At 42.4% G+C, this 17877-nt stretch overlaps 1 protein-coding gene across 2 annotated transcripts; it reads left to right on the plus strand.

Moving 5' to 3' along the window:
• Positions 1 to 844: 844 nt before the first annotated feature.
• On the plus strand, positions 845 to 5995 carry LOC123046492 (uncharacterized). Of its 2 annotated transcripts, none has more exons than XM_044469879.1 (7): positions 845 to 1356; positions 1637 to 3616; positions 3685 to 3888; positions 4261 to 4353; positions 4551 to 5012; positions 5114 to 5255; positions 5731 to 5995. In XM_044469879.1, exons 1-6 carry the CDS (start codon positions 940 to 942, stop codon positions 5207 to 5209), a joined length of 3252 nt encoding a protein of 1083 aa, XP_044325814.1. In that variant the 5' UTR covers positions 845 to 939; the 3' UTR covers positions 5210 to 5255; positions 5731 to 5995. The 2 variants fall into 2 exon arrangements, with proteins under 2 accessions (XP_044325814.1, XP_044325815.1); XM_044469880.1 differs by having other exon boundaries at positions 5114 to 5213.
• The last annotated feature ends 11882 nt before the right edge of the window (positions 5996 to 17877 follow it).

The raw sequence follows: 17877 nt of genomic DNA on the forward strand, positions 1-17877 counted from the left end.
GGCCCGGCCGGCCCCCTGCCCTCACGAACCGGGACCGATGCCCCCATGGGTCCCGGTCCGTGAGTGAACCGGGATTAATGGGCTTGCCCTGCTTGGACCAAAGCCTTATTTTCTACTAGTGTTCATATGTTATTTTTACATCACACAAATAATCATTTTCTTTATTAATTTTGGTGGGTAGTATTTTCGGCCTTGTTCGGTACATGGGATTTCTGCGGGAATTTCACAGGAAACCTGGTCCTTTGGAATACTTTTCTTTGCTAGCGTTCGGAGCATAGGAAATGTGAACAATATATCAGAGGAAAACATCCTTTAATGTGTCGATTCCACGGGAATGAAAAAATCCACTGCGTCCTCATTTTTTGGCGGAGTCCCGAGGTAAAGCTCTAGGCCGCTGGCTGCCATCCTGGATGCAAGGGTAAGCGTGATTAAAAAAGTCCAGACAAGGGTGTTGTTTGTGTCTAGCCAAATAAAATATTGTCCATGCCTATGGAACTCTCGATGTTTCCTACCCATGTCCCGAACACTTCCTCATATGCCTTTCCTCTATTTTCCCAATCCTATGTTGTGCATCAACTTTCCTTCTCTTTCCTCTATTTATTCCAATTCTTTTGTTTTGCACACCTGTGTTCCGAACAGGCCTTTCATGATGTCTACACCCACTGATTTTTTTCATCGGTTCAGAAAATATAAAAAGTGCAATATCTAAAACAAGGATAGGGTTTAAGTTTTTTTGAGACACGGATAGGGTTTAAGTGAAATGTTTCTAGAAAGTTCCTGCAGCAGTGCAAGCCAGCCCAGCGGCGAAGGGGAAAGACACGCACGCAAAACCCCAGCCCACCGTGGCGCCGCAAACCCCAAAGCCCACGTCCACCGCGACCGAGCCTGCCCCGCCGCCGAAACGGAACCGAAACCACGCCCTAAGCTTGCTCCAATGCGATGGCGCCACCGCCGCTAGCCACGGCGGCGGCGGCCGAGGACACCGCGGAGCTCTTGGAGGTCCGCTGCGTGGGGTGCAGGGAAACGTTGGAGGTGGAGCGGGGGCTGACGGAGTTCGTCTGCCCCGACTGCGCCACGCCGCAGTCGCTCCCCCCGGAGCTCATGCCCCCGCCCCGCCGGAGGGCGCTGCCCCTTCCGCGGGGCGCCGCGGACGCGCGCGGGGCCAGGCTGCCGTGTGGCGCCTGCGGCGAGCTCCTGAGCGTGCCGGTCGGGCTATCGCGCTGCGCCTGCCCTTTCTGCGGCGCCGAGCTGGCCGTCGACTCCGCCCGCCTCCGGAACTACATCCTGACCTCCGCCGCGGCGGCCGCCGTACCGCGCTCCCCGGCATCCGTCCCTCCGATTGTTGCTGCCCGGGAGGTATATATGCTTCTCCATTATGTTGGGCTGTGATTTTGGTATTGCAGAGTCGAAAATTTTGCAATACATTTGGGAAAAAAAACACTACTCCCACTGGTAATAATACATCTCACACTGGTTTAAGTGTAGAACAAAGAGCCTTTCTGGCTTTCCCCCCCTTATTTGGTGATTTCATATATGCAACTTTGTAGTGTGTCTAGCTCAGTTGATGCACACTCACACTGGCACCTGGGTATCCATTAAGATTCATAGTGCACACCTTTCTTTTCCTGTGATGCAGAGATGGCAAGAGCGTCCTAGTTACACAATGCATGCAGGGCTACACCAAGCAGAACCTGATGCGAGGTTAATTCCTCCACGGAGGACGCAGGTAGAGCGTCCCAGTCGTCTCATTCACATGCACCGGGATGAACAAGAGTATCCTGATCATATGATTGATCGAGAGGAGATACATGTGGCTAATGAGACTGTTGCAAATCATAGCCGTCAGGGAAATCGACCTTCACTTGGCCGTGGTATTGTAGGTAATGAGGAGAGACAATTTTTTCCTCAAAATGTAAATGAGGTCAGAAATCATGTAAATGATCAGCGCCCTAGTTACCATATTCAGCCAAAGCGAGCGCAGCTGGCACGCCTGCATAGAGTCATTCATTCAGAGGAGATGCAGGATGGGCCTCTCAACCATGAAATTTATAGAGAGGCGAGACATACTGAATTGATATACGAGGCTACTGCAACTCATAGAAACCAGAGAGTTGGATGCTCCACTGGCCCCCAAACTCCAAGTATAGGGGAGAGGCATATGGGGACTCCTACTCAGATCATACAGCAGGTGCACAAACGGCCTTATCATGAAAGTCATGCGGGAGGCAGTCAGATAGATTGTCTAGATCTGGATGGGGTGGTTCATCCGCCAGTCAACCAAGCAAATCATGGAGAAGAGGCATCCACTGAGATGATCGATAAAATGCTTTCAAGGGAGAGCACTTGGCCTACTGGATGTTCAGTTGGGCCCAACTCTTTTAATGTAGAGAAGAGAAAGGCATCAACTACAAATCAAGTGAAGCAACATATGCAAAAAGAACAGTCTGATGCAACTCCTTCAGAACACACACAGAAAGAGCACCCAGATCAGGCAATTCGTGAGCCTACCAGTCATCTAACTAATACAGAAGCAATGTACTCTTTTCCTATAAAGGAGACTACTGCAAGGTGTAGCAAGCAGAAAAAATCAGAGTTAGTTAATGCCAAGACTATTGCCGAGAAGAGACATATGGAATCACTGAACCACAATATACAACAGGTAGAAGGGCAGACCTCTGATACTGATAGTCATGAAATCCAGGTCGATTTTGAGCGTCAAAGTAAGGCTAATGAGAGGCATGGCAACACTTCAACTCTTAACGGGCGGGAACATTTTACACCTCCGAATAAGCTGGCTGATCTAAAACAGAAAAATGTATGCACTAATGATGAAATCCAGAAGGAGCAGACTGAATGTAATGTTTCCAAGCAGACTAGTGGTTGGACGCAGAAGAAGAATAGAAAAGGCTCAATAGCTTCATCAAATGATGGGCTTCAGCTTAAACATAGTAAACGTTTGGCCAAAGATTCATCTGCTGCTATGGAAAATAAACCTCTAGAAAGCGACCCTGGTGACCTGCAGAATTTTGGTCGTAATGTCCAAGTGCCAGAAGATGCTATGGATGATGAATCAATTGAATGGGTGCCTCTTCAGCAGTGTCCCCCCTCTCCAGATTGTGAAGTGTCAGTTGCCACGACAGACACTGATTCTGTAGAAAGTGATGACGATGAGGACTATGTTGTATCTCCAAATCAAAGCATGTCTGAGTCTGACCATCCAGATAATGATGAGGACTATTGCCGATCTGTACATAAGGTGCCTCAGGAAATCTCTGGTGAATCAGATGACCCTGATGTAACCACGACTCCTTTAGTTCCTGATATGTCTGACCCCGAGCATTTCGCGCGGAATTATTTACCTCTAGAGGTCAGAAGGGCCCTTGCAAAGGGAAAGAAAGTAGGAGGTCGTCTTTGTCTCAAAGTGTGGACCTTGCCCAAGGGTGTACGGATACCAGTCTCCTTGAACACTTCGGGCCTGCCAATCGGAGAAAATGCAATCATGTTGATTAACTTTCTAGGCGCACTGGCACGAGATGCAGTGTTGGCACCTCTCACATATGTAAGTTGGAAAACATTTCCAAAGGAGAACAAGGATGTTATGTGGCACATTGTTAAGGTATGCATTACTAATGTTGGTTTTTTCCTGCCTGCAACTTTTTTCACACTGCTTATTCTTTGGTATAGCTTAAATTTGATGTTGATCCACCTCGCGAGTTGTCGGTCCTGAGCTCCATAAGAAACAAGTGGAAGTTTTGGAAATGTCACCTAAAACTGAAACACCACGATCCTCATATAACTGAAGAGGAACGTCTTGCTGATCGAGATCCTCGTGTCCCAGAAGAACAATGGCGAGTCCTTATTGCATATTGGAATACGGAAAAGGCAAAGGTAGTGCTGTGCATTCTCTTTTATTTGTTGTAACACTGTACTCCCTCTGTTTCAAAAAAGAAGTCCTTTTAGCACCTCCATTTGTTCTCAAAATACTTGCCCTTCTACACTTCCAACGCAAAGTTAACTCATTTGTATTCTTGCTTTTCCCTTTAATCAATGTCATCAGAAAAGAGCTAATTAACTCTTGTGCTTGCATGCCTTGCTTCATGGGAAGAAAAAGGTAATTTAATGACCTTGTGACGAAAAATAGATGGGCCATATAGAGTTATAGACATTTTACTAACATTCTTGTGCCCAACTCTAAAAAAGACAACCATTTTGAAACGGAGGTGTAGACATTTTATGATTGATAAATGTTTTTAAACACAGGCCAGAAGTGCTGCAGGTAAAGCTTGTCGGGCGAAATCAACATATATCACTAAAACCGGATCAAAGAGCTTTGCACGTATATTTGAGGAAGAGGTAACTCTTATGTCCTTGTTTTCTATCTGGATGATTTGTTCATATGTTATTTGAATGAAAAGAAAAAAAAATCCTATGTATTATATACCAGCAAGTCCATTACTATATTTTACATGTAACTATAAATCCGAACTCATAGTTTTTGCCCTTGTCTCCTGGACGCGCTCAAGAACTGAAATGCCTTGCTCACCTTGCAGTCACGATCTGGTGACCCTGCTCTTGAGAATCGAGAAAGCCCAGAAGATGATTATGCACCTGCCATGGGTGCAAAAAGGAGGGCTAGTGCACGCACGTATACACCTGGGCCCTCCCCCAAAGACCTACAGGAAAGGTCAGACCCGCAAGCTGCGAGGGCCAAACGAAAGGCTGGAGATGAAGTCTCCACACCGAGAAAGAAGGTGGTAGTAACAGAGGAAAGTCGCCCCAAAAACTCTCAGGAAAATGCAGTCTTGGAAGCTGCGAGGGCTAAAAGAAAAGCTGAAGATGAGGCAGCCGCTCTAAGGAAGAAGGTGATAGTGATGGAGGAAAGTCAGAAAAAGCTGCAGGAGGACTTGGCAAGAGTGACAAACGCAATGAGTGCTATGCAGAAGATGATGTCAACTGGTGGCTTACCAAATGGAATAACGGATGAACCAGTGATGCTATCAAGTTTCCAACAGGTAAAATCCTTTTAGTGAACTGATTTGACTGTGGGAGATATGTAGCTGATATTGGCTTGTGACAGTGTATCTAAACCAGACCTTTTCTTGTTATGTGCCAGGAACGAAATGAAGCGAACTCCGATGATGTTTTGGAGCCGCATATTGTTTACTCAGGGCCACGTCATCCTTCCTCGCATAATCAACGGACTCGATGAGATGGTAATGCCATCTCATATGTCCAAATGCAGACTCGATGAGATGGTAATACCATTTCATTATGTCCAAATACGCCTCCTCGAGAGCCGAGCTGTGAAACAAAAATAATTAACCCCAAAATGTTAAGAGTATGCGGTTTACTGAAAGCAGCGAAATGCACCTGAGCTCACATGCACCTGCGGTGAACAGTAAAACAAACATAACTGAATTGTCAAAAAAATAGTGAAAAGAAAACCGCACTGATTGTTGTAGTTTCTTATATGCATGCAAAATTTCATGGGGAAAAGGGCATTTTTTAGTCCAAAGGAACAAATTTTGTGGTGATCGGCAAAATTTTATAGCACGGGACTTCTCTTTTGCACATAGTGCAATATAACATTTTCCATGAAATTTACAAGCACAAAAAGGACTAGGGAGTCTACATGCCTTGCTGTTTTTCTCTCTTTGAGAAAAGCACATACGGTGTTTTTGTTTTCAATCTGTGTGCGTTTGACTTATCGGGCTCATTCTTGTTTTGCAGATTGGACCTGATCGACTGATGCTTGGGGTACAAAGCGGCAGTAGTGTTCGCCTTTTAGCCGGATCTTAGTTTTATAGGCACCATTTATGGTTTCTCTCGGGTAGAAGTGATCACATTTCACCCATATGATCGCAATCTCTTGTCATGTTTCTTGCACTGTTGTAAGAGGGCAACTAGTTGTCTATCCTGATATGTAGGACTGAGAAGAGAACTAATCATATTTTGCTGATGTATGTGATGACAAAGGAGTGTTGCCCGAACGTAAGCAAAATTTACCAAATGTCGTTAAGGAACTTTGTTTTCAAACTTGACAGCATGTCGCTGAAGTGACGCCATGGCATTTCTTCAGTTGTCAGCCACAGCATAGTCAAATAACCTGGCAGAGGGAAATATTAATGCCACATCTCAATTTGTATATATTATGGAAGGTTATATCTGTCAAAATGGAAGGTCATATTAAGACCAAAATGATATGTTGGCTTGTTTGCTCTGATGTACACATGTAAAGAAGCTGAAAATGATTCCAACTAAGGGCCTGTTCGGCTCTCCACCGGCTCTGCGGAATTACGGGATCTGCAGAGCACCTACCTTCCAACTCCGCTATTTTAGCCTGTAGCTCCGTCAGCTCCGCGGAGCTGAGTCCGGAGCGGAGGGACTCCGAACACCCCCTAAATACTCCCTCCGTCCGGAAATACTTGTCGGACGGAGGGAGTATGAAGCTGAGCAGGAGTAAATTTGTTCCTATGTTCTGCCATTTGCTGTATCCTTAAAACCTTGGCATATCTTCCATGACACATGCTTGGAGCTCAGCCCCAAGCAGAGTGAGATGTGCCCTATACATATCTTCAGGAATCACTGTGGTGCTGCTGTCGCACACCCCTATCCCTCCGCTCCCCACCAAGGCGCTATCCTAGTTGGAAGATGCAAATTGTAGATCATTCTGTTCCAATAGGACTGAGATTGCTGATGCTGATGTTATGTGGAACTGAGGTTGAGTTACATCATGTTGGTAGTCACCGGATTTGCTCTATCTTATTGAAGCTACAACGTGGAATGTTTTGTTTTGATGAAATGAATTATAAGCTTTGCACTCTAACACTCCTACCTAAACCATGAAATCATTTGCAATAATCCTACACTTCGGTAAACCAGTTAACATGAACCCCACCCTCCGGATGGATAGTCGTTTTTTCTATTTCAGCGTTTTGTAGAAAATGTGAAAAATATTCATGGATGTAAGGAATGCTATGAAACGATAACTTGCAAAGCTCATAAAAAAGGAGGGATAAATAAATCCATGTTGCCTTTGCTTTGAACAAAACACAAAAAGAAACATGAAGTGACATATATTTAGTATGCGTCTTTGTAGGTTATCATTTGCAATATTCCCTACGTTCATGAACTATTTCAGAATTTTATGGACATTGGAGTTAAGGACTTGTCTAAGGTTTGGAGTGGCTTAGTCTCCCAAATAGCCTGAAACAATTTCTGAGTGTAAATAATGCTACCATGAGAACAATAAAAGGCATTTGTGTAGCAGAGAAATAATAGATAAAAGAATGGGAAAACTTTGTTTTTGCCACTCTAGCTTTTGACCACATTGCTTATGCCACTCTAGAATTTAACAATTGCCATTCTGTGGCAAAAGCGATAATTTTTGAGTGGCAATTGTGATACATTGTCAAAATCTAAGAGTGGCAAAAGTGAAATGAAAACTTATTGCTTTTGCCACGGAATGGCATTTGTGATGCATTGTCAAAATCTAAGAGTGGCAAAAGTGAAATGAAAAGTTATTGCTTTTGCCACGGAATGGCATTTGTGATGTATTGTCAAAAACTAAGAGTGGCAAAAGTGATATGTTAAATTCTAGAGTGGCATAAGCAAAGTAGGCACAAACTAGGGTGGCAAAAACAAAGTTTTCCCAAGCCTAAAAGAATTACGCATGTTATTTTCACATGGCACTTTTTTATGATTTTTTTGTGGGGTGGCGTCTCATGGTGTCTATGTTGGGGAACGTAGTAATTACAAAAAATTTCCCACGCACACGCAAGATCATGGTGATGCATAGCAACGAGAGGGAAGAGTGTTGTCCACATACCCTCGTAGACTGAAAGCGGAAGCGTTAGCACAACACGGTTGATGTAGTCGTACGTCTTCACGATCCGACCGATCCAAGTACCGAACGTTACGGCACCTCCGAGTTCAGCACACGTTCAGCTCGATGACGTCCCACAAACTCCGATCCAGCAGAGCTTTGCGGGAGAGCTCCGTCAGCACGACGGCGTGATGACGGTGTTGATGATGCTACCGACACAGGGCTTCGCCTAAGCACCGCTACGATATTACCGAGGTGGAATATGATGGAGGGGGCACCGCACACGGCTGGGAGAGATCAACAGATCAACTTGTGTGTCCATGGGGTGCCCCTTGCCTCAGTATATAAAGGAGGAGAGGAGGGGAGGGGCCGGCCCTCTCTATGGCGCGCCCTGGGGAGTCCTACTCCCACCGGGAGTAGGATTCCCCCCTTCCATGTAGTAGGAGTCAAGGAAAGGGAAGAGAGAAGAGAAGGAAGGAGGGGGCGCAGCCCCTCCCCCTAGTCCAATTCGGACTAGGCCTTGGAACATTTCCGATGTCCGAATATAGTTGTCCAATATATCGATCTTTACGTCTCGACCATTTCGAGACTCCTCGTCATGTCCCCAATCTCATCCAAGACTCCGAACTACCTTCGGTACATCAAAACACATAACTCATACTATAAATCGTCACCGAACTTTAAGGTGCGGACCCTACGGGTTCGAGAACTATGTAGACATGACCGAGACACGTCTCCGGTCAATAACCAATAGCGGAACCTGGATGCTCATATTGGTTCCCACATATTCTACGAAGATCTTTATCGGTCAAACCGCATAACAACATACGTTGCTCCCTTTGTCATCGGTATGTTACTTGCCCGAGATTCGATCGTCGGTATCTCAATATCTAGTTCAATCTCGTTACCGGCAAGTCTCTTTACTCGTTATGTAATGCATCATCTAGCAACTAACTCATTAGTCACATTGCTTGCAAGGCTTATAGTGATGTGCATTACCGAGAGGGCCCAGAGATACCTCTCCAACAATCAGAGTGATAAATCCTAATCTCGAAATACGCCAACTCAACAAGTACCTTCGGAGACACCTGTAGAGCACCTTTATAATCACCCAGTTATGTTGTGACGTTTGGTAGCACACAAAGTGTTCCTCCGGTAAACGGGAGTTGCATAATCTCATAGTCATAGGAACATGTATAAGTCATGAAGAAAGCAATAGCAACATATTAAACAATCAAGTGCTAAGCTAACGGAATGGGTCAAGTCAATCACATCATTCTCTAATAATGTGATCCCGTTAAACTCATGTCTATGGCTAGGAAACTTAACCATCTTTGATTCAACGAGCTAGTCAAGTAGAGGCATACTAGTGACACTATGTTTGTCTATGTATTCACACATGCATTATGTTTCCGGTTAATACAATTCTAGCATGAATAATAAACATTTATCATAAAATAAAGAAATAAATAATAACTTTATTATTGCCTCTAGGGCATATTTCCTTCAGTCTCCCACTTGCACTAGAGTCAATAATCTAGTTCACATCGCCATGTGATTTAACACCAATATTCACATCTGTATGTGATTAATACCCATAGTTCACATCGTCATGTGATCAACACCCAAAGGGTTTACTAGAGTCAATAATCAAGTTCACATCGCTATGTGATTAACACCCAAAGAGTACTAAGGTATGATCATGTTTTGCTCGTGAGAGAAGTTTAGTCAACGGGTCTGTCACATTCAGAGCCGTGTGTATTTTGCAAATATTCTATGTATACAATGCTCTGCACGGAGCTACTTTAGCTAATTGCTCCCACTTTCAATATGTATCCAAATTGAGACTTAGAGTCATCTGGATCGGTGTAAAAGTTTGCACCGATGTAACTCTTTACGACGGGCTCTTTTATCACTTCCATAATCGAGAAATATTTCCTTAGTCCTTACTAAGGATAATCTTGACCGCTGTTCAGTGACCTACTCCTAGATCAAAATTGTACTCCCTTGCCAAACTCAGAGCAAGGTATACAATCGGTCTGGTACACAGCATATCATACTTTATAGAACCTATGACTGAGGCATAGGGAATGACTTTTCATTCTCTTTCTATTTTCTGTCATGGTCGGGTTTTGAGTCTTACTCAATTTCACACCTTTGCAACACAGGCAAGAACTCTTTCTTTGACTGTTCCATTTTGAACTACTTCAAAATCTTGTCAAGGTATGTACTCATTGAAAATCTTATCAAGCATCTTGATCTATCTCAATAGATCTTGATGCTCAACATGTAAGTAGCTTTACTGAGGTCTTTATTTTGAAGAACTCCTTTCAAACACTCCTTTATGCTTTCCAGAAAATTCTACATTATTTCTGATCAACAATATGTCATTCACACATACTTATCAGAAAGGCGGTAGTGCTCCCACTCACTTTCCTGTAAATACAGGCTTCACCGCAAGTATGTATAAAACTATATGCTTTGATCAACTCATCAAACCGTATATTCCAACTCCGAGATGCTTGCACCAGTCCATAGATGGATCACTGGAGCTTGCACACTTTGTTAGCACCTTCGGATTGACAAAACCTTCTAGTTGCATCATATACAACTCTTTTTTAAGAAATCCATTAAGGAATGTAGTTTTGACATCTATTTGCCAAATTTCATAAAATGCAGCAATTGCTAACATGATTTGGACAGACTTTTAAGTATCGATACGAGTGAGAAAATCTCATTGTATTCAACACCTTGAACTTGTCGAAAACCCTTTTCGACAATTCGAGCTTTGTAGATAGTAACACAACTATCAGCGTACGTCTTTCTCTTGAAGATCCATTTATTTTCTATGGCTTGCCGATCATCGGGCAAGTCAACCAAAGCCCACACTTTGTTCTCATACATGGATCCTATCTCAGATTTCATAGCCTTAAGCCATTTCGCGGAATCCGGGCTCATCATCGCTTCCTCATAGTTCGTAGGTTCGTCATGGTCAAGTAATATGACCTCCAGAACAGGATTACTGTACCACTCTGGTGTGGATCTTACTCTGGTTGATCTACGAGGTTCGGTAGTAACTTGATCCGAAGTTTCATGATCATCATCGTTAACTTCCTCACTAATCGGTGTAGCAATCACTGGAACTAATTTCTGTGATGAACTACTTTTCAATTCGGGAGAAGGTATAATTACCTTATCAAACTCTACTTTCCTCCCACTCACTTCTTTCGAGAGAAACTCCTTCTCTAGAAAGGATCCATCTTAGCAACGAATATCTTGCCTTCGGATCTGCGATAGAAGGTGTACCCAATAGCTTCCTTTGGGTATTCTATGAAGACGCACTTCTCCGATTTGGGTTCGAGCTTATCAGGTTGAAACTTTTTCACATAAGCATCGCAGCCCCAAACTTTTTTAAAAAACGACAACTTTGGTTTCTTGCCAAACCACAGTTCATAAGGCGTCGTCTCAACGGATTTTGATGGTGCCCTATTTAAAGTGAATGCATCTGTCTCTAATGCATAATCCCAAAACGATAGTGGTAAATCGGTAAGATACATCATAGATCGCACCATATCCAATAAAGTGCGGTTACGATGTTTGGACACACCATTATGCTGTGGTGTTCCATGTGGCGTGAGCTGTGAAACCATTCCACATTGTTTTAAATGAAGGCCAAACTCGTAACTCAAATATTCTCCTCCATGATCAGATCATAGAAACTTTATTTTCTTGTTACGATGATTCTCCACTTCACTCTAAAATTCTTTGAACTTTTCAAATGTTTTAGACTTGTGCTTCATTAAGTAGATATACTCATATCTGCTCAAATCATCTGTGAAGGTCAGAAAATAACGATACCCGCCACGAGCATGAACACACATTGGAGCACATACATCGGTATGCATTATTTCCAACAAGTCAGTAGCTCGTTCCATTGTTCCAGAGAACGGAGTTTTTAGTCATCTTGCCCAAAAGGCACGGTTCGCAAGCATCAAATGATTCATAACCAAGTGATTCCAAAAGTCCATCTTTATGGAGTTTCTTCATGCACTTTACACCGATATGACTCAAACGATAGTGCCACAAATAAGTTGCACTATCATTATCAACTTTGCATCTTTTGGCATCAATATCATGAATTTGTATATCACTACAATCGAGATCCAACAAACTATTTTCATTGGGTGTATGATATTGAAGGTTTTATTCATGTAAACAGAACAACAATTATTCTCTGACTTTAAATGAATAACCGTGCAATAAACATGATCAAATCATATTCATGCTCAACGCAAACACCAAATAACATTTATTTAGGTTTAACACTAATCCCGAAAGTATAGGGAGTGTGCGATGATGATCATATCAATCTTGGAACCACTTCCAACACACATCTTCACTTCACCCTCAACTAGTCTCTGTTTATTCTGTAACTCCTGTTTCGAGTTACTAATTTTTAGCAACCGAACAAGTATCAAATACCCAGGGGCTACTATAAATACTAGTAAGGTACACATCAATAACATGTATACCAAATATACCCTTGTTCACTTTGCCATCCTTCTTATCCACCAAATATTCAGGGCATTTCCGCTTCTAGTGACCATTTCCTTTGTAGTAGAAGCACTCAGTTTTAGGCTTTGGTCTAGCTTTGGGCTTCTTCGCGGGAGTGACAACTTGCTTGCCATTCTACATGAAGTTCCCTTTCTTTCCCTTTGCTCTTTTCTTGAAACTAGTGGTCTTGTTAATCATCAACACTTGATGCTCTTTCTTAATTTCTACCTGCATCGATTTCATCATCATGAGAAGATCGGGAAACGTTTTCGTCATCCCTTGCATACTATAGTTCATCATGAAGTTCCAGTAACTTGGTGATGGTGACTAGAGAACTATGTCAATCACTATATTATCTGGAAGATTAACTCCCACTTGATTCAAGCGATTGTAGTACCCAGATAATCTGAGCACATGCTCACTAGTTGAGCAATTATCCTCCATCTTTTAGCTATAGAACTTGTTGGAGACTTCATATCTCTCAACTCGGGTATTTGCTTGAAATATTAACTTCAACTCCTGAAACATCTCATATGGTCCATGACGTTCAAAACGTCTTTGAAGTCCCGATTCTAAGCCGTTAAGCATGGTGCACTAAACTATCAAGTAGTCATCACATTGAGCTAGCCAAACGTTCATAACGTCTGCATCTGCCCCTGCAATAGGTCTGTCACCTAGCGGTGCATCAAGGACATAATTCTTCTGTGCAGCAATGAGGATAAACCTTAGATCACGGACCCAGTCCGCATCATTGCTACTACCATCTTTCAACTTAGTTTTCTCTAGGAACACATATAAAACATAGGGAAGCAACAAGGCGAGCTATTGATCTACAACATAATTTGCAAAATAGTATCAGGACCAAGTTCATGATAAAATAAAGTTCAATTAATCATATTACTTAAGAACTCCCACTTAGATAGACATCTCTCTAATCATCTAAGTGATCACGTGATCCAAATCAACTAAACCATGTCCGATCATCATGTGAGATGGAGTAGTTTTCAATGGTGAACATCACTATGTTGATCATATCTACTATATGATTCACGCTCGACCTTTCGGTCTCCAGTGTTCCGAGGCCATATCTGCATATGCTAGGCTCGTCAAGTTTAACTCGAGTATTCTGCATGTGCAAAACTGGCTTGCACTCGTTGTAGATGAACATTGAGCTTATCACACCCGATCATCACGTGGTGTCTCGGCACGACGAACTTTGGCAACGGTGCATACTCAGGGAGAACACTTATACCTTGAAATTTAGTGAGAGATCATCTTATAATGCTACCGTCAATTAAAGCAAAATAAGATGTATAAAAGATAAACATCACATGCAATCAAAATATGTGACATGATATGGCCATCATCATCTTGTGCCTTTGATCTCCATCTCCATAGCATCGTCATGATCTCTATCGTCACCGGCATGACACCATGATCTTCATCATCTTGATCTATATCAATGTGTCATCACATGGTCGTCTCGCCAACTATTGTTCTTGCAACTATTGCTATCGCATAGGGATAAAGTAAAGCAATTATTTGGCGCTTGCATCTTATGCAATAAAGAGACAACCATAAGGCTTCTACCAGTTGCCGATAACTTCAACAAAACATGATCATCTCATACAACAACCTATATCTCATCACGTCTTGACCATATCACATCACAACATGCCCTGCAAAAACAAGTTAGACGTCCTCTACTTTGTTGTTGCAAGTTTTACGTGGCTGCTATGAGCTGAGCAAGAACCGTTCTTATCTACGCATCAAAACCACAACGATATTTCGTCAAGTTAGTGCTGTTTTAACCTTCACAGGGACCGGGCGTAGCCACACTCGGTTCAACTAAAGTTGGAGAAACTGACACCCGCCAGCCACCTGTGTGCAAAGCACGTCGGTAGAACTAGTCTCGCGTAAGCGTACGCGTAATGTCGGTCCGGGCCGCTTCATCCAACAATACCGCCGAACCAAAGTATGACATGCTAGTAAGCAGTATGACTTGTATCGTCCACAACTCACTTGTGTTCTACTCGTGCATAAAACATCTACGCATAAACCTGGCTCGGATGCCATTGTTGGGGAACATAGTAATTTCAAAAAATTTCCTACGCACACGCAAGATCATGGTGATGCATAGCAACGAGAGGGGAGAGTGTTGTCCATGTACCCTCGTAGACCGAAAGCAGAAGCGTTAGCACAACGCGGTTGATGTAGTCGTACGTCTTCACGATCCGACCGATCCAAGTACCGAACGTACGACACCTCCGAGTTCAGCACACGTTTAGCTCGATGACGTCCCACGAACTCCGATCCAGCAGAGCTTTGCGGGAGAGTTCCGTCAGCACGACGGTGTGATGACGTTATTGATGATGCTACCGACGCAGGGCTTCGCCTAAGCACCGCTACGATATTACCGAGGTGGAATATGGTGGAGGGGCCACCGCACACGGCTGGGAGAGATCAACAGATCAACTTGTGTGTCCATGGGGTGCCCCTTGCCTCAATATATAAAGGAGGAGAGGAGGGAAGGGGCCGGCCCTCTCTATGGCACGCCCTGGGGAGTCCTACTCCCACCGGGAGTAGGATTCCCCCCTTCCATGTAGTAGGAGTAGGAGTCAAGGAAAGGGAAGAGAGAAGAGAAGGAAGGAGGGGGCGCAGCCCCTCCCCCTAGTCCAATTCAGACTAGGCCTTGGGGGGGGCAACCTCCCCTCCCTCTTTCCCCTAAAGCCCAATAAGGCTCATATACTCCCCGACGAATTCCCGTAACTCTCCGGTACTCTGATAAATACCCGAATCGCTCGGAACCTTTCCGATGTCCGAATATAGTCGTCCAATATATTGATCTTTACATCTCGACCATTTCGAGACTCCTCGTCATGTCCCCAATCTCATCCGAGACTCCGAACTACCTTCGGTACATCAAAACACATAACTCATAATATAAATCGTCACCGAACTTTAAGCGTGCGGACCCTACGGGTTCGAGAACTATGTAGACATGACCGAGACACGTCTCCGGTCAATAACCAATAACGGAACCTAGATGCTCATATTGGTTCCCACATATTCTACAAAGATCTTTATCAATCAAACCGCACAACAACATACGTTGTTCCCTTTGTCATCGGTATGTTACTTGCCCGAGATTCGATCGTCGGTATCTCAATACCTAGTTCAATGTTATTACCGGCAAGTCTCTTTACTCGTTATGTAATGCATTATCCAACAACTAACTCATTAGTTACATTGCTTGCAAGGCTTATAGTGATGTGCATTACCGAGAGGGCCCAGAGATACCTCTCCAACAATCGGAGTGACAAATTCTAATCTCGAAATACGCCAACTCAATAAGTACCTTCGGAGACACCTGTAGAGAACCTTTATAATCACCCAATTACGTTGTGACCTTTGGTAGCACACAAAGTGTTCCTCCGGTAAACGAGAGTTGCATAATCTCATAGTCATAGGAACATGTATAAATCGTGAAGAAAGCAATAGCAACATACTAAACGATCGAGTGCTAAGCTAACGAAATGGGTCAAGTCAATCACATCATTCTCTAATGATGTGATCCCGTTAATCAAATGACAACTCATGTCTATGGCTAGGAAACTTAACCATCTTTGATTCAACGAGCTAGTAAAGTAGAGGCATACTAGTGACACTATGTTTGTCTATGTATTCACACATGCATTATGTTTCCGGTTAATACAATTCTAACATGAATAATAAACATTTATCATGAAATAAGGAAATAAATAATAACTTTATTATTGCTTTTAGGGATATTTCCTTCAATCTACACCCGATTTTTTCATCAATTTTGAAAATCTGCAAAATGCAGAACAACTACACAAAACCAGGATAGGGTTTAAGTTAATTGATTTTAATAAGTACATGATTCAATATAAAACAGATGAATATGTCACAATTCAAATCAAATCAAATACCATAGTTCATACATTTAAAATATGCATTACATACTACTCCCTCTGTAAAGAAATATAAACGATCTTATATTTCTTTATAGAAGGAGTACCGATCATTTCTAAAATGTATGCCGTCAGAACCTTTTACACAAACTGTGACGCAAGACCTCATTGCATTCACAATCACCATATGATATACAGAAATAAATGAAAGCATTTTCATGTGCAAAGGCGGTGGGGATGAGATGTAAGAAAAACTGGCTTCTGCGCACAGAGCTAGAATTTGTAAGTTCAAACCCCTCTTTGGATTATTTGTCGTTGCATTTTGGTCATGCCTGGTTGCACGCCAAAAATTAGCTAGTCAATACTTTGGCATACCAAATTCTACAACTCCAAATTTTACAAAAAATTGCCAAGTCTTGTGAGATGACCAAAGTAAGTTGATAATTGATCAACTGGTAGCCAAATTCTCTTGGCTTGCTCGTGTATTAGCCGTGAACTGTTGGCTAGCCAATGTGTTAGTAAGTTGATCTTTGTAATGCCAAAACTTATTGGTAACTGTGACTCAACCTATGGTTGAATGTTTAGAAGAACAGTGATATCTTCAGTCCATCAGAGTTAAAGTTCTAGACTTAACACTACAGATGAAAACGGAGCGGAAATGAACGAAACTGATGCTACCATATTTGTTTCCATATATATTTTTACGAAAGCAGAAAGAAATACAAAAACATCGGAGCAAACCAACATTTTTAATTTTTAACACGACTACTAAATATTATGTTGATTGTATTAGAAGATATGCATCTGTGTATATTTTTTTCAACCTTGACAACCCAAACACATTTTTGGTAATTAGAAGGACAAAATCCATATATAAGCAAAACACGGTGCATCAAGTCACCCTCTTACAAGTAAAACACATTGTAACATCACAAAATAATCCATGAAAGGGAATTTCAGGCTCGACCTTCATTGTGGTTACAATCAGGTCTAACTTCTTTGTATGGTACTAGAAGTTGCCACACATGAGCCATTTTGCTCATTGTATAATTGTGTGATATTTGATGGTTAGGCTACAAAGGCTGCATAAGCCAATAGAAACAAAAAATTCCATATTCATGAAAACGGAAACTTTCATTTTCATGTCTGTTTCGCTGGAAAACGAAGTTCTGCTTTTGTTTCTGTCTGCATAATATTTTTGTTTTTTAAATTTTCACTTTTGTTTTTCGTTTTGTCTCTTTGTTTCCGTTTTTCTGCCAGAAAAGCAAAAAAAAAAAAACTCTGTTTTTCCTACCTGATGCTCGTATTTTTCTAAATATATTTCAGCCTTCGTGTGGACGAGATATTCATGTTAACTATGAAGATGTCTGTAGTGACCTTGTCAATCTTAAAATGATGTGCCGATTGAGATGCTCATAGAAATAGTGTGTGCATGTTTGCGTTTATAGAGATTAGGGTATGTGTGTACGTATGAGCTCGTGTTTTAGAAAAAGATTTATTGGAAACTTTGCAGGAGGTTTTAGTAGCCAATATTTTAGCCAATGCCTAAACAAGTGTGTGAAA

This window comes from Triticum aestivum, chromosome 2B (genome assembly GCF_018294505.1).
Source record: "Triticum aestivum cultivar Chinese Spring chromosome 2B, IWGSC CS RefSeq v2.1, whole genome shotgun sequence".
Classification (NCBI taxonomy): Eukaryota; Viridiplantae; Streptophyta; class Magnoliopsida; order Poales; family Poaceae; genus Triticum; species Triticum aestivum.